The 21,349-nt window shown below is 43.5% G+C and overlaps 1 protein-coding gene across 1 annotated transcript in view; it reads left to right on the forward strand.

The window, feature by feature from the left end:
• Positions 1 to 962: 962 nt before the first annotated feature.
• The window catches only part of LOC144741289 (GDNF family receptor alpha-1-like), a gene marked incomplete at its 3' end in the record, with an annotated part of 42,489 nt that continues 22,102 nt past the window's right edge, over positions 963 to 21,349 (forward strand). The window contains exons 1-3 of the mRNA XM_078623873.1: positions 963 to 1,002; positions 1,264 to 1,569; positions 2,288 to 2,368. Coding sequence (XP_078479999.1) covers positions 963 to 1,002; positions 1,264 to 1,569; positions 2,288 to 2,368 — 427 coding nt within the window. The remainder of the gene's footprint in view (positions 1,003 to 1,263; positions 1,570 to 2,287; positions 2,369 to 21,349) is intronic.

Below are 21,349 nucleotides of genomic sequence, written 5' to 3' on the forward strand. Positions count from 1 at the left end.
CACACACACACACACACACACACACACACACACACACACACACACACACACACACACACACACATCATTACATACATCATTAATGAGATTCATATCACAGCAGACAGGGAGGAGTCACAGCCTGCAGGGACATTTGTGTCCATTCATTCTGGCACTTCAAATTTAACTCTTTGGAAGTGTCAAAACACGTGGGCTTAGACTCATGATGAGCTGCTTTTAATGCAATGAACTCTCCAGTGACTTTGTGCTGATTCAGCACGGCCAGTGTGCATTTTAATAAACTGGGAGAAACTTTTTTTTTTTGAGGGGGGAGGCGCTTTAGTGTGTGGATCGCGCCTTTTATAAAACACTAATGCTCATTGTGCTACTCAGCAGCATCACCCGGGCTGCTGTAATGAATCCACGGGGAACTTCCAGTCCTCATTAACTGGGCTCAAAGCCACATTTATATTTCCATTGTCCATAGGTTCTGTAGTGGAGGTCGTTCTAAATACATGAAATCTCTCTCTCTCTCTCTCTCCCTCTGTGTGTGTGTGTGTGTGTGTGTGTGTGTGTGTGTGTTTGAGCTGGCACCCTCTTCCTGCTCAATGCGCCAGACAGCGCGGCTGCAGTTGTGCGCTCAGATGCGCACTGGTTTGCGTTCAGGACACTCGTTTCCAGCGCTGCTCTCCTCTCCGCTGTTTATCCACCGGCTCCACCGAAAGAAGGGACGTTTATTTTTGTCTTGTCTGTAAGAGTCAGGACAAACTGCTCAGTCGGGACAGGACACTTTCTTTCCTTTGCTCTGAAGAGAGATCATTTCTCGCATGAAGCGAGCTGGATCCGTTCTGCGCAGCGGAGCGCACACTTTCTCTTCAATGGGATTCAGCACAGTGGAAGTACCCGGGGAATTAAACTGCTCTTAAGTCGCTTTTTCGCACATTTCTCATCAGAGTTGGATGCCTCACATGGAGAGGAAGACGATGGTCCTCGCCGTGCTCTATGCCCTTCTGCCACTTTTGGGTAAATGCTTCTTTAGTTACTTGCTTGAATTCACCGAGAGCTGAATGCAGTTGTGAGGTTTTGGAGGGATGCAGAAGAAAAAAAAGTCATGAGAGTCGTTGCTTGATCCAAAATGTAGAAGCCAGAAATTCCGTGGGCATGGATGGAGTTAGTCAACTTTTAAGTATCGATCAGAGTATTTGAAAATGGCTTACAGAATATTCACGAGTTTGTTTCTATCTGTTTTGGATCCATCCATAAATGTGCACTTTCTGCCTCCAGATGTGCTGTCCTACGCCGAGGAGAGCGTGCGCACCGGGGCCGGCCGGCTGGACTGTGTCCGGGCCAGCGAGCAGTGCCTGAAGGAGCAGGCGTGCAGCTCCAAGTACCGCACCATGAGACAGTGCGCGGCCGGAGGCAAAGAGAGCAACTTCAGCATGGTGGCCGGCCTGGAGGCCAAGGACGAGTGCAGGAGCGCCATGGACGCGCTCAAACAGAGCCCGTTGTACAACTGCCGGTGTAAAAGGGGGATGAAGAAAGAGAAGAACTGCCTGCGTATTTACTGGGGCATCTATCAGACCCTACAAGGTGGGTCAAGTGGAGTTCGGTGTCGAAATAAACCACCATAAATGGATAGATTGTTTGATTCTAATGCAGTATTGTCATTTGTGTAAGAAAAAAAAAAAGATGAAATCGACATATTTTGGAATAACTGTAGGTAATGGGACTTCCATAACTTCCCATTAGGTTTCTTCGTTGTTCTGGTGAGAAGCTCCTCCCACTGCTGTGGAGGCACTCCTACCTCCCTTAACACACACACACACACACACACACACACACACACACACTCCATCCACTATCAACACAAAAAGTTGCACCATGTCTATAAGCACAGTGATCACGTGATGTCTTTCAACATTCGTTCAAATTTGGCTCTCCGACATGGTTCCTGGGCACAGTCCTGCAGAGACGACAGACTTCTTGACCTCCTACATCACTTTCCTTGAAAGTAATGGAGCTTGAAGCCCCTCAGCGCTGGCATCCTAGATGTTGTTTGTAACAAGGGGGCCTTTTATTTCCTAAACGGCCCTTCTCCAGCCAGTTGCGCAAGACAGCTGACCAACCTGCCTAATCAAGCGTGTGTGTGTGTGTGTGTGTGTGTGTGTGTGTGTGTGCCAGCGTGGATATTGACTGACCCAAATAAGCTATGTCACATGCAGGCTAACGTGATGGATGATAAACAAAACAGGAGGGGGTTAACAAAATGTTACATCCGTCTGTGTAATCTAAAGACCTCTGCTCACAGGTAACGATTTCTTGGAGGATTCTCCATATGAGCCTGTGAACAGCCGTTTATCGGACATTTTCCGTCTGGCTCCCATCATAGGTAAGAATATCCACTCACTGTATCGCTTATGTTTCAAGGTCCCATTGGTTTGTCACTGAGCTCCAAGTCGTGCATGCACTCTCGGAAAGTACTTATCCTCCCTCATCCTCTCCGCTGTCTCTGTCCCCTCTCCTCACGTTATCACCCCAGTAATACTGCATGCTGGCTGGGAACGACCTTGCATGGGGAGCTATAGTTCTGAGTCTCATCAGGCAGTGGCTCTAAGGGTCAAATAGAACAGTGCGGGGGGTGGGAGGCTGTCGGTTGTGGGATGAGTGAATCCACTTGTTGAAAGGAAGGAAGCAGTGAGTGATGCAGGAGAGCTCTGGTCACCCCATCGCCCCTAGATGGCGGTGTTATTCCCTTCTTCACAGCCCTTCCAGCTCTGTGGGATCAGTTGAGACTGTGGTGGATATTTGGGAGGATCACACATGAATGTGGCACATTCATTTAGCTTCTTAGATTTGCTTTATCACAGTGGAGCTGATGAGCACCAAGACAAATGAAACAGACATACTCTGCCTCCACATCCTCAGAGAACAACAGCTTTTGTGGCCGTTGCGTTTTGTTTCCGCTGCCATTTTTATCCTCACAGAGAGCTAATTTGCCTCACCTAGGGATGGGTGAGATCATAATGTGGGTGGTTAGACGCAGATAAACAACATCCCAGCCTGGGTTTTCGCTGCACAACCAATTTGCCTGCTACACTCCATCAGATTTAAAAAGAGAAGCCCTGCACATCAAACGCTATATATGTCACTGGCTTGTAATATACCAGAAGCAGCCAGAGGCCACCGCTGCTGGAGCGCATGCAGCACATGACCATAGTTCATAACGCACGCAGGTGACAAGTCACGACAGTCTGAGTTGTAGGCTTCAGGACTGGCTACAGTCAGATTCGTTCCGCAGGCGCTCCTTCTTTTGCTGTCCACATGCATCTCTTTGTTGATTGACGACAACATTGGACATCATTTCAGCTGAGGTCTGTTATTAAAGTATTGGCAACCACAGATTATTTTCAGTATTGATTTATGTCTGCTATTTACTCTTGTGAAATGTCAGAAACTAGAGCCAACATCCATCTTGTAATTTCCTAGAGCCCAAGGTGAACCAGGACACATCACATATATTTACTATATTACATGCTGAATGTCAATCTTAAAGTTTTGTGTCTAAATTATTTATCTCTACATTTTCAGGTCATGTCATTTCCCTCGTCGTCAACATTAAACGATATGATATAAGACAGAAATATGCCACACTTGATAGAAATCAAAGAATTCCTGATAAAAAATGAAAAAAAATCAAGAAACTGCCACTGTACCTGTCGATCAGAATGATGTTAGAGAGAAGTGAATGGTTGACTGGACAACGTGGGTAAGACAGAAGGATAATGCAGAACAGCTGAGGATCAGAGAAGCACGGTGGGGTGGAAGATGGAGGGGTGAGCGTCAGTCACATATACAACCAGCAACAATGAGGTCACCTGACTCCATCTGCTGATTGAACATGTCAGTGTGGGTCTGGTCATTGTATCTTTGGGGAATACCCAGTGTCAGTGGGGGGGATTGCATCTTTGATTTCATCACAACAGATGGAAGACAGATAAACTTTGCGTTTAGTTTTCTGTTGGGGTCCAGATGTTCCAGCCACAAAGGACCATGGCAAGAATCAAACCCAGTCGGCTGCGGTATGGCTGTTGGTAGAACCTCTGCAGATTAGGAGATATTTTCATGACCACCTCGAGCCAGTGTGAGTCACGGTCAGCCGTATGAGTCACTGACTTCCTGAACCATGAAACATGAATGACGTGTTAACGCTACAGTGATGATCTGGTTCTAGTTTGGGATTAAAACCAGCTCAGTATTTAAGGTTTTTGCATACACAACTCAAATATTCTTTGCGGGTGAATGTCACATAGCGTTGATGTTATAGGAGTGTCCATTAGCTCATTTAGCAATAATTAGGAAAATATACCCAGTGCTGATTTCATATATATATATGTGTGTGTGTGTGTGTGTGTGTGTATATATATATAATATATATATATATATATATATGTATATATATATATATGTGTGTGTATATATGTGTGTGTGTGTGTGTGTATGTGTGTGTGTGTGTGTGTGTGTGTGTGTGTGTGTGTGTATATATATAGTATATATTACAGGTATTCCTAGTGGATAAATTTGAGTTTCACATTCTGCAGCGTGTCGGCTCTCCCAAAATGTCTCCCATTTGTCTCTGAGAGGCAGGGCGGTGTGGTGATCCCAGGCTACAGGAACAATGGGCAGCCTTGATGATCCTGTAATTCCATAATCGACCCTGTGTCTCTGACTGGAACCACTAATCTCCTGTGACACCCGCACATACAATGCACGCACACACACACACACACACACACACACACACACACACACACACACACACACACACACACACACACACCCCGCTGTGTGCTGAGCACCTGTTCCCACTGACACGCCCCTGGAACAGTCTGATTTTATTAGAGAAAAATGGTATGGTGTGTATAAGGTACACCTTATAAAGCAGTGTACTCTACACAGTATAATACAACAGCCCTCATGATTACAGTATACAGGATATGAGAGGTGTTTCTTATATTCTGTTCATGGAGCTGGGCATGATAAGTAAAACAGATCTAGGGTTTTTCGCGAAAATGTCCACGGGAATTTTGGAAATATTCAGTGAATGGTCAATGAAATGCTGCTAACTGTAGCTTACATTCATTCAATTCAATCGATCTTTGGAAGTTGACTGAGGAATAGCATCAATATTGTCAAGTGTACTTGCACGAAATCTTTTTACTTTTTTAGTTGAGATTATGCGAAAATATATTTTTGCCAACTGTATTTCAAATCCCTGTTAAGGACCAACCTTCTGTTTAGTTTATTGCCACATAGTCCCATAAATTCCGGCTAATTCCCATGGAAAGTTTCCAACTGAAAATTCCTGGAATCTTGCAACCCTAGTGTTTGCCCTCCCCTGCATCCTTTGTCTCCCCATCTCTGGTCAGAGGTTCGACCTCTGGTGATTAATGTTTGTCGCTGCCTTTGTGAGCACGTTTGTTTGAGCCACATTGCACATGATGATGATGATAATGGCAGGCACAGAGAATAACATGAGCACTGACAAGCCAGATTTGACAGGTTCTCACTATATACACATATATGTATGTGCATTTTGTTGTGTACTCTTTCTTTGAAGGCAGCCAGACCGCAGTTTTGCGAGATGCCCGGCAATTCAGTAAACAACGGAAGGGGACGTCACGCTGGGCAGAAAAGAACAATTCTGTGTTGCACTGCGGGAGCTCCTGTAAGCTCAGAGGACGAAGAGAGCAGCGTCAAGATGAAATGGCTGCCTTTCTTTGACCATGTTTATGAGTCAGTGATCCATGTCGGAGAGAGCAACACAGAAACAGAGAGTATTATTTGGAGACTGAAGCAGACTTGAATTAATGCCACACCATTTGGTCCTGGCCGATGGAAAACCAGTCAGAAAAGTCTCATATTACAAGAAGCATTTGTGTCCCTTCAGTGTGACCTCTTGCGAATGAATATGCATTTTTTTCCCCACGTCATTTAATACCACTTAGCCTCTGATGACGTCCATTGTGAAGAGATGATGATTTTTTTTTTTTTTATAAACAACTTATTGCAGCAAAGATTACGGTGAAAAGCATTAATTGGACAAAGAAACTGCCCAGCATGAAGATTAATCACCTTCATTCTTTTTTTTATAGTTTAGAGTAGAAATCCTGGCCAGCTTTTAGTTTGTGTCTTTTCTGTATGATCTGTCATTTTGTTGAACTTCATCGTAGGCAACAGGGGCCCGTTCCAGAAGTCTTTGAATTGAATCGTGTTTGCATTGAGTTTTGACCGTTTCAGGATTAACAAACTAGGTGTTTTCAGGGCCTTTGGCCTTTGTCATGACATGAACCTTTATTTTTCTTCATCTGCTCGTTTCATACTGAATCTGGACAGAGACCCAAAGCCTCATTCATTCATTCATCTTATCCTGATTGCTCCGGTTACGGGTTGCCGATCCCAGCTGTCAACGGGCGAACATCAGGGCAGACAAACATTGACCATTAACCATTCGGGGTCCTCGGAGAGAACCCACGCAGACACAGGAAGAGCATGCAAACTCCACATAGAAAGACCAGGGATCTTCTCTCTATCTAGCCAGACGTGACTCAACATAAATCCAGTAGCTGTGGTCACTGGTAATGACGGGGGGAGAACGTGGATAAGAACGTCATAGATTCAGGAGGTGTGACCTTTGAATAAAAATGAGTTTATATAACTATCATTTCACTCTGGGCCGCACACTCACTTGCAGTTGTTGGCAGCTGATAATATACTATTTCCCAAACTTCTGTTTGTACTTCCAAACTTTGTCTTACTGACGGTGGAGAGATCCCCAGCAATTAAACTTTTGGAAAACAGTTTGCTTGTCCCGCCAAGGGTACCGGTGCTCCAAGTTGGAGCTTTTTATCTCCAACCTGTGAATGTTTTGAATTTTCTTCCCTTGGATATGCAGTCATCACAAACTCTGCTCTCTGGCTCGTAATGATTTTCTTCCCAGTTTTTGTGTATTGATGTCAGATTGGCTTAAATTCCGCGCTTATGATGTGTCCTCCTCCTCCCTGTTGGCTCGTGGCTACATATCACCCACTCATCAGCCCCCAACACACCGAAAGCTCAATATTGTGTCCTTCCCGTGTGCCAACACTTCAAACACATCTCATCCTTCATACTACTGCAGTCGACCTCGAAGTGCAGCTGCGTCGCTGTGCCCACCTCGTCCTGACACGTCGGTCTGAAAGCCTGTCAGCACCACTCCACCGCTGGCTGCAGAGGAAGTCACTCTCATTATGGGATGCCAATGTTTGGAGATAAGCGCGTCTACCGCTATCTCTTTCCCTGTTAGTGTGTGTGATTGTGCCTGTGTGTGTATATACAGGTATGATAAAGTCAGGAGGAGGATGCAGAGGAGTTACTGAGGTAGAAATATCATTTGTTGTTCTGTATATTTTGGAGGGTGATAGATGAGATGGTCCGATGATGATCAGTCCCCTCCTTCACTGGAACAAACAACAACAGGCTGGAGTTTTTTTTTTTCCTTCACAAACTATCTTAAAGACAACACATGTCAGTTGCTGCCTGTGGCGAATCTGCATAAAGCATATGTGCTCCCTTAAAGTTGCTTCCTGGTAAATGGCAATTTTTTTTTCTTGTCACTGTGGTGGAGCGTTGGCTCATGGGGGTAATTTTTAGGTCTATGTAAATTGATTAAGAGCTGTACAATATGAAAAGTGCTCTGACATAATGTCTGCTATGATATATCACCATATAAATTGATCATAAACTGATTGAATAAATTGTTACAGTGTCTTAAAGTCACTCACTGTTGAACACAAATCATTTTCCACATTCAGTCTCCACAGCTGGGGGAGGGAGAGCCGCAGTAACAGGCTGAGGTTGGATCGGCTGGCTCAAGAAATCTTTGCTATCTGCTTTCTCATCCATCATGCACGTCTACACCTACTGTATGCCGACTGTTTGCAATCCATTACAGTCAGGTGCTTGTGTGGATCTCAGCACTTCATCCCTGTTTGTGTTCCTAAAGACTCCAAATCCACTGCCCGATGGTACTGTCCCAGCACCTCGACTCCTATGAAGCCCCGATCGATGAGGCGCCGTGTTAGATTGGAAACTTGAGGCCGTGTCTACAAGAATGTATTGATTCTTCTCCTTTCCCCTTCCAGCTTTTCTGCCTAAGCTCTTCCGTTGAGGCTCAGATCAGAAGCTTTACCCTTCAGCAAGGTTTGAGGTGTACAGTTCCACACTGAGCTGTCGTGTTGGGAGGGACACGGCCTGTTGGGGGTATTTGCGTTTTCACTGACCTTGTCTCATCCATGCACGGTTGAGGTTTTGCATACAACACAGTCATGTGAACTATGCAGAGATGTATCAGCAGCTCTCTCCTCAACCCACTGTCAGGTCATTACATGCAGGGGAAGTTGTTGGGGGCTGAGTATGACGCAATTCGTCCTTCTTTAAGCATTTTGCAGAGTTTTAGGTGTAAATGATGAAGAAGCACAAAGATGATTGAAACTGAAGCTGTTTGAGTAAAAAACGCTGTCTGTTCACTTTCAGCACATTCTACATCCTGCTGATTGAGGACTGTTTTTGCTGTTTTTCTGCTGTCTTCCTTCCTTTTGTGCATACTAATGCACTTAAACCAGTAACTTATACTAATAATATGTCCTTTGCTCGTCTGCAGCAGCTCTTTGGTGTCAGATTCCTGCTCTTGCTGGTTTGGCAGAATCACTGTTCAAATGCTGAACAGGATGATGGGCTGCACGGTACAGATGGAGTGTTTTCACAAGCTCCACAGCCATAGCATGGCCACAACATGTCTCCAGTTTAAACCTTTCAGCTAGCGCTAACCTACACTGTGTACTGTACTCACTTTTTTTTTCTTTTCAAACCAATCTAGACTTGACAGCAAATCTTTCATTAATTTCCAGAACCATATCTCCATATCTGTCTCTGCTTTGCACGTATGCCTTAATGCTAGTGACACAAATATATAATAATCCCGTATTGAGAGAAACAGGGAAATGGTGCAATTATCCTTTAAGAAATTTAATAAGAATGTTGCGTATCCCACCTAATCTCTTTTTTTCATTTCCTCCCGAGCCAGGCTTTTAATAATTCTCCCTCTCCATGCACTCACCTGTCAGTCAGCCACACTGTTTCACAAATGAGCGATCCAGCTGTTGACGACAGGAAGGAGTAATTCCAACAGCAGCTGTATCATCAGGTTGCAGGTCTATTTGCTTGCTGGCTCACCAAGAGCCAAGAAAATCATTTAGTTAAAGGTGACTAGGTTTGCGTCCCTCTGAGGGACGTCTGATTTGATGTGAAGTGGAGGGGTGATTCATCATACTTAATAAATGCAGTTGACAGGTGAAATCAGCAGGAGGGAACTTGTGCCAGGTCTGCCGGCCGCGGTCTGCTGCATGCAAATATTGACGACTTTTCATTTGCGCCTACACAGAAAGACGCGTCCACAAAAAGTTGTGTCCATGCAGTCGGGAAAGATAAGGTGAATACATACACATTAATTTCAAGAACTAACAATAGAATTTGTGAAGGGAGGTATTGTTCCTTTTCTCTTAGGGCTTATACAAGCCTGTTTAAATCCAGATGTGCACACGTGTGTCCCTCACATTAGTTTTGATGATTTTATGCGGATTTTAACTTCAATTGTGCACCTACCTATTTTACTGTCACTGTCAGAGTGTTCATTTGGCTTTGTTTGGTTTGACTGTATGTGAACCTTGTGTCCCCTACAGGTCATCAGGGGAATCGGACACAAGCATGTGTGCGTGCGTTAGCATGACTGTGTTAGCATGTTCACTTCGTGGATGGACTAAATAGAGTACGGAGACGGCGGGAAATTAATTTTAATTTGGGGCAACTTGTTGCTGGTAAAGTTCATTGTGAGTCTGCCCATTTTGAATTCTTGCCCTCAAATGCATTCTTTGATTCTCTGCTTTCAGTGGGACTCTCATTGTACAACACTTCAGCCAACTACAGTCACGTTTTTTTTGATAAAACTGATTAAAAAAGGCCGAGGTAGAGCAGTGAACAGCCTCACTGAACAATCCGGCACAGATTGAGGGTCGGGTTGATAGGATGATGGATGTGTGATGGTGTGCTGATGAGAGCAGGTGCCGCCAGGCATCAGGCGGAATCAGCGAGCCACCAGAAAAAGGAGGAGCCACGTCTGGTGCTCATACATACGAACATATGGTAAATTAAAATGGGGAAACTTTGACACGCACTGTGTAGTTTGAATTAACATCTAAATGTGACAAAGAAGTCCGTTAGAACCAGTAATTGAAAAGTACTTGTTAACTATGATGTGTCAACACGCTGACACATGACTGACCACTGGCAGGTGTGTTGTAAACCGTCAGCTGCGTGCCGACGACTCTCAGGATTAATCTGCCATTGCTCCGGCTGTCGAGGCGTTCACTTGTTGCCATTGTGTCTTAATAGAATTTCCCTCTCCCAAAGGAAAGTGGAATTAACCAAGCTATACAGTTTCATGTGTTTGTAGAGGTGGATTTGCAGAGTTAGGCCTCTTTCTCAACCCTTTCTTCCAGCCCAGTTTGTCAGGCCTTCACTTTCTTCATCTACAATAGATAACTAACTATTCTGCAGCAGCAGCAACAGTATCCGTGCAGAGTTGTGCATCATGATCTTTGTTTACACTCATGGAGGCTCTTTTGGATGTTGGGTCGTTAAGGCATCGGGCTCTTTCGGTCATTGCTTTTGTTCCATGCTACACATTCCAACGAGAAGCCTGTTAAGAAGAGACTTTCACAGCACATTTACTGAATTCTTCAGACCTTCCGAGAGATTTCAATTTATATGTGAATCTATTGGCTAAATCCTAAATTTAAATCATCATCAAGTTAAGATGGTGTCGTCTTGACTTGTGTAGAAGACACCGGTGGTAATAATAATAATAATAATAATAATAATAGTAATAATGATAATGATAATGATAATAATAACAATAATAATAATAATAATTTGTTTTTGCGCCATCCACTTGTTTCCATTGTCAACACACTCAGAGCGTATTTGAATAAGACTGCTGTCGATCATGCACAGCTCTCCAGAGGTCTAGCTAAGCTCAGTTTTCATCATTTAAAGGTTTGATGACCACAGTTTGCATTTATCCGCCATTGCAATTAGCTCTGTTCCCCCTGTGATCCTCATGTTTGTCCGAAGCCACAGTGCATCTCTCTAACAATGCAGCGTCATCCGTTTTTTGTGCTCGCATTTCTTTTGATTACAGAGCAGCAAAATCTTTGAAAAGCACATTGAGCCTACAACAAACACAAATGAACCCACACACACTCACACAGCATGCAGTTGAGCCCCCATTCTGTGTCAGTCTTTGCACTCCACCATGTTAAATAAGGCCACTGATACATAAAATTTGCATTTGTTTCATCCACAACTGCCCTCTTAACTAAAAATCTATAAACTGTGTGCCCCAATTTCCAGCTTCACATGCCTCTAGTCTGGGTCTGTGTCAACAACATGATTATTCAATCCATTCAGCTGGGTGGTAAACCTTCTCTTACCACAATCAAGGTAATCCTGGAGAAGACAGTTTGTCTTGCAATTGACTTTAAGAATAGATTATTGACTTTAATAAAGAGCAGCCGTTGTAAAGATATTCTCATCTCTCCAGTCCAGCAACGATCCCACCCCATCAAATATCAACAGCGGTTATAGGTGCAGTTTACGTACTATAACGTATAACATATTCTACAGGTTTACTGTCAAGTCAGCTTTTATTTAGAGAGCCAATTGAGAACAACAAAATAGACCCAGGATTTGCCTGAGAACGCTCGTGCCTCAGTGTTGGATGTGAGGAAAAACCCAAACGTGTATTTTGAGATGATGGAGTGGTCCATCGCACCAAACAGTTGTAGCAAGTGACTGATACCTGTTTACAGTGTTTTCGTCATGTGGAGTGGCAATGAAATTACACACTCAAAATGACGTTTTACAACAGAATAATTTTACTCATTGCTTAGATTGTGTGTATGTGTGTGTGTGCTGGATTTGCTGACAGGCTGATGATTCCTTGATCTGCGTCTGCTGAAGAGAAGAACTATACTCCCTCACTGATGTTACCAATACTCCTCTTTCGTTACTTCCTGCTCTGGCGCCAGCTCTCACTGAACTCTGCTCGCTGTTCCTCCTCAGGACTTGCCCCTTCTGCTTTCCCCACCTGGAAAACACCCATACTGTGACTTTGTTCCCTCCAGCTCAATGATCTGAATGCTCTTTCCTCCGTTCTTGTTTGACCTTTTTCCCCTTTCACCTGTGACCTTTCTGTGGCCTTTGTGAACCCTGGTGATGACCCTCCCTACCACTGGCTTTTGGTTGGTGGTCCTGAATCAAGCGCATCTCTTGCAGAGGGTGGGGAACCTTGGAGCAGCTCTGCCACTCTTGTCTCCAGGAAGTGGGGGGCGAGCAGGGCAGAGAGCCCTCTGTGGCCCGGGGGAGCCCCTCCTCCACGGAACTTCAGGATCCCAGTAGAAACAGGAGGGCTCATCCCAATTGGGCCATACTGGGTAACACGTGTTTCTCTGTGTGTTTGATTGCATGATTGCTTTGCTGGAACGATCCAGAATAAGAACCAGAATAGCAAAGTCAGGTGTCCAACTTAATGTCATTCTTGTTTCTGTATACAAACACACTTTCCTTTTCTGACCGTCTCGCTTCCTGAGCGATTTTGGGCGGTTTGAGTATGAACATCCACCAAGGTTTGGTCCAGGCTCCGTTGTGTTTATGCTGCTGCGTGTCAAATTTCACCTGTTTGTACCCATAAAACCCGAGTTTGGGCTGTTTTCTGCTGGAGCTTGAGAATGCAACCTCTCTGCTGATGGAGCAGACCACGTCTGGAAGCAAATGAATCTGGTAGTTTATGTGGGGACAAAAAAGGAACTTAGTGAAACGTCTCTGCTCTGAATATTCTGTAAACATCAGCTGTTTGCACCGATTTGGCCTCAGTGTATCACATTCATTTCACATTCATTCAGGTTTTCATTCCTTGGGGACCATCTCTGGAGGGAGGTGGTGGTCCGACGGCCCGTCCATCTACTTAGTCAGCCGTGTCAGGGAGGGTTGACATGCCCTTCACTCCACTGTCTACAGCAGATGTGCTCTCTGTTGAAAAACTCTGAAGAGAATGACTGGGATTGTGGAGGTGGTGAGAGGCAGGGAGAAAGGTGTGTGTGTGTGTGTGTGTGTGTGTTGGGGGAGGAGGTGGCGAAGGAGGATATGTCATGTTTTGATATTCCCACTGTGCCACTTTGGCTTATGAATTTCCATTTTAGAGGGCAGTCGCTATCTGTAGATGCTACATTAGTTTTATAGCCCAAACAGCTTACTGCAGGACGGCGGGTGTCCAGGAAATATTTCATTTTCAGCCCGTTCAAATGTTAACACACAAACGTCTTCATGAATGAGTTCTGGCTAGCATTACTGAGTACTGATGTACATATGTGCCACACACGAGTAGTAATAGAATCTTTTAGGGAACACACACACTATCAGGCAAGTACATATTTTCTGCTGCAAATTAGAGATTGTGCCAATTAACTTTACGGTTAAATCATGTTAAAGGCAATCATCACTGTCATGTCTGTTTCCCTGACTTAAGTTTGTGTGTCAGATAGACAAATCATCAATCAGAGCAACGTTATTTGCTATTCATCCAGTTCTTTGCCGTTTATCAAGTCTTAAAGTACTGGATGTGTTTCATGGTGAAGTCAGTGGTTCCTCACTCACTTTGTCATGGGAACAGAATCACGTCCCACTTTTCAAACATTTATTCCAACAAAACCAGAGACAAATGTTGATGTGCTGCTCTGCCACCCTCCCATCTGTCATGCTAAATGTTCCTGCTCTATTTTGCATTAGGTAAGTGTCGTTCACCTGTGTGTGTGTGCTTGTGTGTGTGTGTGTGTGTGTGTGTGTGTGTGTGTGTGTGTCCTCCAGGATGTCGGCACGCATTAATTAAAAACCTGAATCCCCCCATTCTCTGAAAAAAAAAAACACACACACACTGCCAAAGGCTTAACTGAAATACGAATACGAAATTGTCATTTCAAAAAGAGTCATTGTTTGCCAGCAACAGTAAATGTTTACAGTGTGGATTGGAACCGGGTTTGCTAAACGTCATTTATCTGTTTTGATACTTTTGTTGATTTAAATGGCAAAAAAACCCAAAGCTGCTCCCGCTTTTACGGAATCTCTTTTGAGGAATGGCACATGAATTAATCTCTGTAACCATAAATCTGACATGTTTTATATATGTTTTAATATATTAAAGGTATTATGGCATTCACATCTCCTACGCATCCTCAGATATTGTAGTCCTATAGGATTGTGGCTACAGTTCCCAATGATGTTGATAGTCTATGGCGACTGTAGATGTACACAACCTCCCTTTTTTCATCCAAAATACTGACATGCTCCATGAAAGGTGACCGTGTGGAAGTTTGCTCTTTTCAACTGTTTGTGTCTCAGAAATGTGGCACAGTGAGAGGAGCTCCATGTCAGACTAATAGCAGACGTGATGGAGAGCAGCGTGACTCTGGGCTTTGTGTTTCAGTCAGCTTGAAACGCTTTCTTAAGCCAAGAAAAGTTTTCAGAGAGGATATGAAAGGGGTCTTTTTGTGCGAAACCCGACGAAGCATTTGCAGCTGACAGTTTAAGAGGGAGTGAAAGTGAAACCAGGTCTTCAGAGAATGGAAGGTAGGGTTAGTATTCATTTAACCAGACCAGAATTAATACCAATTATGACTGAATTATGACTTAAATAACATTTTAAAGGTAGACCTTTTACATAATCTTAAATAATTCAATGTTGATTTAACCTGCAAGCATCAAACTATGTTATTTGTTGACAACTCCTAACAGGTAGCATTCAAACATTCATTCATTATATCTCGACTTAGCTGGTTTGGTGATGTTGCCGTCTTTTTAGTTGAGAAAGACTATAATCTCTCCAACCAAGTGAGTCATCACTGTCGGAAGAGAGCCTATTGGACGTCAGTTCATTCCATAGTCAGAGGAGCTTAGGAGCACCACGCCCAAAGTATTATCCTTTCATTCGTAGACACTGAGACTACGGATCATTAATTCAAAACAGAGCTGTGAGCTACATTTTATCATATAACTAAATTTGCATTGAAGAGGAAATCCACACTAATACAATGTCTCCAGAGGAGGCACTCAGAGCATCTCCGTTTGTTGAACAGCTGTTGTATCGGAAAGGTCATTGGGCATCACTCAGGCTTTGACGGTCACACAGGAATATTCAGTTCCCTGGAGTGAATCCTCCGGCACCGCCGCTGCTTATGAATCAACACAAGACGTCATTGTGTGAGAGATGACACGTTTCCACTGAGGCCACATCACAAGTGCACATCAAACTGAGTGATCGCTTGTCTAAGCACATGGCTTATAGCTGCAGGAGACAGGAGTTCAGGTCTGTCAGGTTGCTCACTTTTAATATTGAGTCAAGACTGTAATGACAACAATCTTAATCTTATTTTGTTCTTACCCTCAATATTATGTGTTTTCGAGCAGAGCAACAAATTAAGCCATACGCTTTCTCATGAAGTCACTGCCAAACATTTGTGCCGTCATTTGGTTTCACATATGTATTGTATATTCATATGTATCTGCATATGAATGAAAGGGCCGCAAGGACCGAATTTTACAAACATTTTACAAGTAAGCCAAGGCTTTCTCAGCTTTACAATGGCCACACTCACCCATTCATACACACACTCCTACACCAGTGTTGTTGTTACCACGCATGCCCAGCAACTGGACAACCTGCTCAACCAACTAAGGCACAGCCGCTCCAAAATATTGTTTTCATTGGCAAAGGCGTTTCAGGGGGAATTCAGGGGGAACGGTGGGTACATGTACCCACCACTTTTCATCAAGGTTCATTTTGTACCCACAACTTTTTTAATGACGAATAACGATTTTTGTCACAGACAAGTGAGAGAATAAACACGGAGCAGGACGCGATCGCTGGCGTCCTGTGGATAGATTTAACTACAGAACATGAGCCCTGAGCGATCTTCAGATCAATTCCGAACTGTCGATCAGTTAAAAATATCTAGAACATGTTAAAATCCGTAAAATGTTGTTCAGTGATTTCCAAGGAGAGTCTGAGAGTGTGTTTCACGACTTCAGGAATCCACAATCCACAGTGAATTGAGTGTGAGCTTTGCACTGACCACATTTCACAACGACAGGTAGGTAGCCACCACATTTCAAACCAAAGTGACGCCCGTGAATCTACCCTCGCTTGAAGAGGTAGGGATAGATGAGGGACGGTGCTTACAGACAGAAACAACTGTATAAAGTTCTGGCATGGCAAATATTATTTGGCAGAGCTGCTTTTTGGATTCCTAGAATGAACTGAAGTGAAACTTAAGGAAGGAATGCTTGTTAAAAAACATTTCTTTCTTCACATAATTAATAAATTAATGAAACTGTGTGTGTGTGTGTGTGTGTGTGTGTGTGTGTATCTGCCAATGACTCGTTTTGTAAAGGGGCTTACGGTGAATACAACCTAAATAGTTTTGGAGAGTTAAAGTCAGAGTTGGATTTCCTGTGCAGCTTTGTGTGTGGGGATCTAAGAGAGAGAGAGAGAGAGAGAGAGAGAGAGAGAGTATGTGTTACAGCAAAGAAAGCGACATAGTGAGTGAGCCAGCGAGCGTAGGCTGTGTGCTTAAACTCAGGAGATTTACATGCAAAGCGCTGGTGCTCCTGCATCTTAACTTGGGGAAGTGAAGGTTGAAATGTACTAAGTGCAAATGCGCTTAAGACTGGTGAGGAAACCAATTTCATTTACAAGTGGAAAGTCAGAGAAAAGTATTCCAGCCACACTTACGATGTTTTCCTGAGCAGCAGCACAGCCTCGGTATTATTAATTCCATTCATCTGAGGCTGTTTGCTGGTGCACTTTGGACACAATTAGCTGCCTGTGTGTTCAAGCACCAGCGAGCCTGTTTGAAATCACACCCCTCACAATCTGATTTGTACTGTAATTCATGTAATTCCCAGAGTGGCTGAGTAGCTGCTGCCACCACGACCCCTGATGCAAGTGTGTCATTGAAGTGCAGACATGATCTGGTTCTTCTCCAATTGTCACTGTACTTGTGTTAAAGCTTGTTAACTGCTTGGCTTCAATGCCTTAGATAGACTCTTTGTTCCTGCTATCAAATGTGAAGAGTGCCCAGTCAATTCTTCGTTTTTGTCCCCAGAACCTAGCTCGGACATTTTCGTGGTTGCAATCATGCCGTTGCACTTGGACTGGGTCACTGCAAAACGACCGAAATCAACCAAAGCCGTGTAACTAAGACTGTGCAACTAAACACAACTAAATATCATGTAAACAACTGGTGTGGAAACATCCAACCTTGTAAAGTTAAGAAGGCTGCTTCCACATAGATCAACCTACCCTCAAAAGATTCGCTCTGATTGGATATCTACCAAACTTGTCCAACAAACAGAGCAGTTCTGACTGGATCTCTTATCCATCTGTCCTGCCCTGACAGGTTTGTTTTTGATCATCGTCTTTGTCAACGAAAGAAACACTGCGAATGAGCGTGAACATTATTAAAATTGTGTGTGTAATCGTGGTAATTACCCGTCGACTGATTCACTGTAATGTATTCCTACCATGCCTGCTGTCTTTCTCTCTGTAAGGAAACAGCAACTCACGTTTGATTTGTTGCACAAAATTGAAACGTTTGGCCAAGAAACATTTTTGTTGTTGAGCAGCCAGCTAATCTGCCGGGGACTTGTAGATTCATTACAAACTCTGAATCATATTTTCCCTTTCATCCTTTTTGTCCTCTCACTTCTAAATGCTATCTGCTCTCCCCTGTTTTCCTCGTCTCATCTCCGCAAGCCCTTCCTCTTTGCAACACCACCCCCTCCCCCCAACGATCATCACCACACACATCCCCCCCCCGCCCTCCGTGCTTTGTGCCATGTTGTTGCTGGGATTAGTTGCTCAGGATGTCAGTTATGCATGAAGTCTTGCCTGCGCGCCACCGTTTGGCCCGCAGTGTGTTTATAAGACTAATTGAATGAGTGGAGGTCTAAAAGTATGTCTTATTACCATTACACTCCAGGGGGGTTGTCAGCGAAGCCGCTGCTGATACACGATGTGCCGACCGGGTTAGAAGGAAATACTTAAATCATACATTTTAATTCCAGTCCAATTTCATTTTGTGGCGTACTTTCCATTTGCTTTCTAAAAGGCTTTAGCCAGAGTTTGTAATGAGAGCGCAGCTGATTAAGTCCCTAAAACTCTCCCCTGTGTGTCTTCCAGGGCTTAGTGTGAAAAACCTTCATTTCTGGACCATAAATCAGCGTTTTCAGAACAGATGTGACTCTGTCAGGCCGGGCCTGGTACAGACCACTCACCAGATCATATAGCAGATCAGGTAGCGTACTGATGGGGGTGGAGTTAATTGCAGAAAGGCAGCGTGAAGTCTCTGAAGAGCGATTCATTCCTGCATCCTGACTTTGTCTCATTGCCTCTTGTCTTTCTTTCTCAAAACTGTGACTGATCCACAAAGATGGCATGCAAACACAATGAAAGATGATGATGGCCGCTCCAGTGTAAAGGCTTTGCCAAAGGATGACGTGACCGCTTTCAGTGGAAAGAATGAGGCCTGTGCTGATCCTGTTAATGCTGATAACACACAGTTGTAATATAACACATTTTTGTAACACCTTCACGTTAGAGGGAAATGTGATATGCCCGAAAATAAACAGCAGCTGTGTGTTTGACGGTGCAAATGATATGTGGTCATGTTGTCATATGATGCCGCAGAGATTTATTGCTACTTTTAACACAAACAAAAAGGCAGTCTCTTTTCCCTTGTTTTGTCTGTGACGAAAAGTGACCAACTGAGCAGAAAAGGTTCACCATTGCCTCTGTGGCTTACATTACCTCTTTACCTGTTTGTGTTGCCTATGAAACGCGGGTGATGTCCCCACTCACATCAAGGAGACACTGAATTATAATGGAAAATGTGTCTGGTACCAAAACCGAGTCCTACAGTGATGTGCTATTTTGTTTTCCATCAAATGCATGTTAGGAATAACGTCTGTGATTTAGTACAGCCAACCAGGTGGTCCAGTTGGTAGAGGCCTAGAGAACCACATCAAAAGAGTCAATTATTCTAACCTCGTTTTTACCCTCTGAAGACTAAATAGGCCAAGAAATTCCTTGACATTCATTCATTCTGTCAGTTGGTGTATATTGTCACACATCAGTGTTACACATCAGTGCCCCCCAACAGACACACACACACACACACACACACACACAGCAGTAAAATTCAAATCAAGCACTGTCTCACTTGTTTTAACACAAAAAACGAAAAGATAGAACAGTATTACTGTTAGTATAGAAACAGACTTCAGTATGGAGGACTACGGGGTCCCTTACCACTCACACACCAGCAGTGTGGCAGCATCGAGACTCAGGCCGTAAATGAACATGGAGGCAGACACGCAGTATGCAAACGTCCACATGACCTCCCGACAGCCCCCCGCCGAGCCAATTATCAACCTTTTTGATTGGTCACAGCGAGAGAGAAGTAAATTAGAGAAGCTCTCCATGGGAGGCTCCAACACCATCAGTCAATCTTTGTGCAGCTGTTTTACACTCTATTTTAAAAATATGTACACAGTATGGGAGGAGGTGCAGAGTATCTCTGAAGGGTTTTTTGAGCTTAGCCGAGGTACAAATGCGGTGAGCCAATATGTTGCGCTTATTAATTAACAGAATAATGAGTAGTTTATTAAAAGAACATCAGGTTACACGTTAATTTAAATTGAAACCATCCAAATTGTTTTGTTTGTTTCATTTGTTTTATTTTTACATACCACATAAATTAGTACATAGCAAAACACTTGATCAAAAATAAAAGACAGGTTCAGTTACAAGCTACAACCAATGATTTAAATGAACTACAGTGCTGAAATGATGCTGAAAACCTAGCTTGACTTTTCATAGTGCTGATGGTGTTAATATCCTGTCCAGGTTGTATAGAAGTGGACTTTCATGTTATGGCAGGTCTGTCACTGGTGTGAGTGCCCTCTGGTCATCTATTAATAAGTGAGCTCCTCCATTTCAAACACCTTTCACATGGTTCACAGATGTTCTCTTCTTCCTTTATAATTGACTTTAGATTTATTTCTATGGTGGTCGCTGGTGTTACATTGCGACTGAGAGGAGAAATCAAGTTAAAAGTATCGAACAAAGATGGGAAGTGTGTTATCGCTCATCAGAGTTATGTGCTCAGCTGATGACACTTATTACCAGTGTGATACATGAACATCTGCAAGTGTTTGAAACAAACCTCTTCATCCAGATGACGTATGCAGGTGTTTCCATCAGTAGAGTCCCTCTATCCTATCTATATCTATCCTCGACCAACACATTGGTGAGGAGAGACACCGACTGTCTTTGGAACAAAGGAGGAGAATGTTTATCATCATTAAGTGTACACACATCGTGTACACTTTTGGTTATGTATTACAGTGTCTACATTTGTATTATTTGACAATATATTGAGAAGAATATTCACTAAAATTGTCACAAAGCAGATCAAGTACATATCTGGACATAACCGACCTTCACACCTTGCGGGAATTTCTTTTGAGATGGTGATGAGGCAGCATGCCAGGAAGTAGACTGTTACCAGTACCTTTGTAATTACAGATAGACCTGGGCATTGATTAGTTTCTAATCATGTTCAAGTTCCTGCTGATGAAAATTGCATTCCCATATTCTGTCGGAATCCATCCTGAGTCATTAATCATGCACTGATAATGTTGGAAAATCCTGCTAGAATTAGCATTTGTCCTTGCTGTTGAGCACACACACACACACACACACACACACACACACACACACACACACACAAACTGGCCCCACCCTTCCACGTCTTCCTTGGGCATGATTTAGGTTCTGACATTGTTATAATTCTCAAGCAGTTTTGTCACAGTCAAGAATAAATGAAGACACTTGTCTCTGTCATCATCCTCTTGACCTTTTCTCAGAAAAGGAAGAAATTTGTTTGACAAAAGTTTTTGTTGTCAGCTAACTATTACCTCCATGAATCTTCTTGCGTTTCACTACAGATTGCAAAACAACTTTCCCAGTTTGGCAGCAGCCCCTTCTTCCTAATGTGCTACTCTTGTTTGATCTGTCATCTCCTCAAGAAAAACCGTCACATACTCCTTGCTCCTCCCTGAATTACACCTGCTATCTTCACCCCTCAACTTTCCGTCCTCGGCT

Source organism: Lampetra planeri, unplaced genomic scaffold, assembly GCF_965212315.1.
Source record: "Lampetra planeri unplaced genomic scaffold, kcLamPlan1.2.h2 scaffold_493, whole genome shotgun sequence".
NCBI lineage: Eukaryota > Metazoa > Chordata > Hyperoartia > Petromyzontiformes > Petromyzontidae > Lampetra > Lampetra planeri.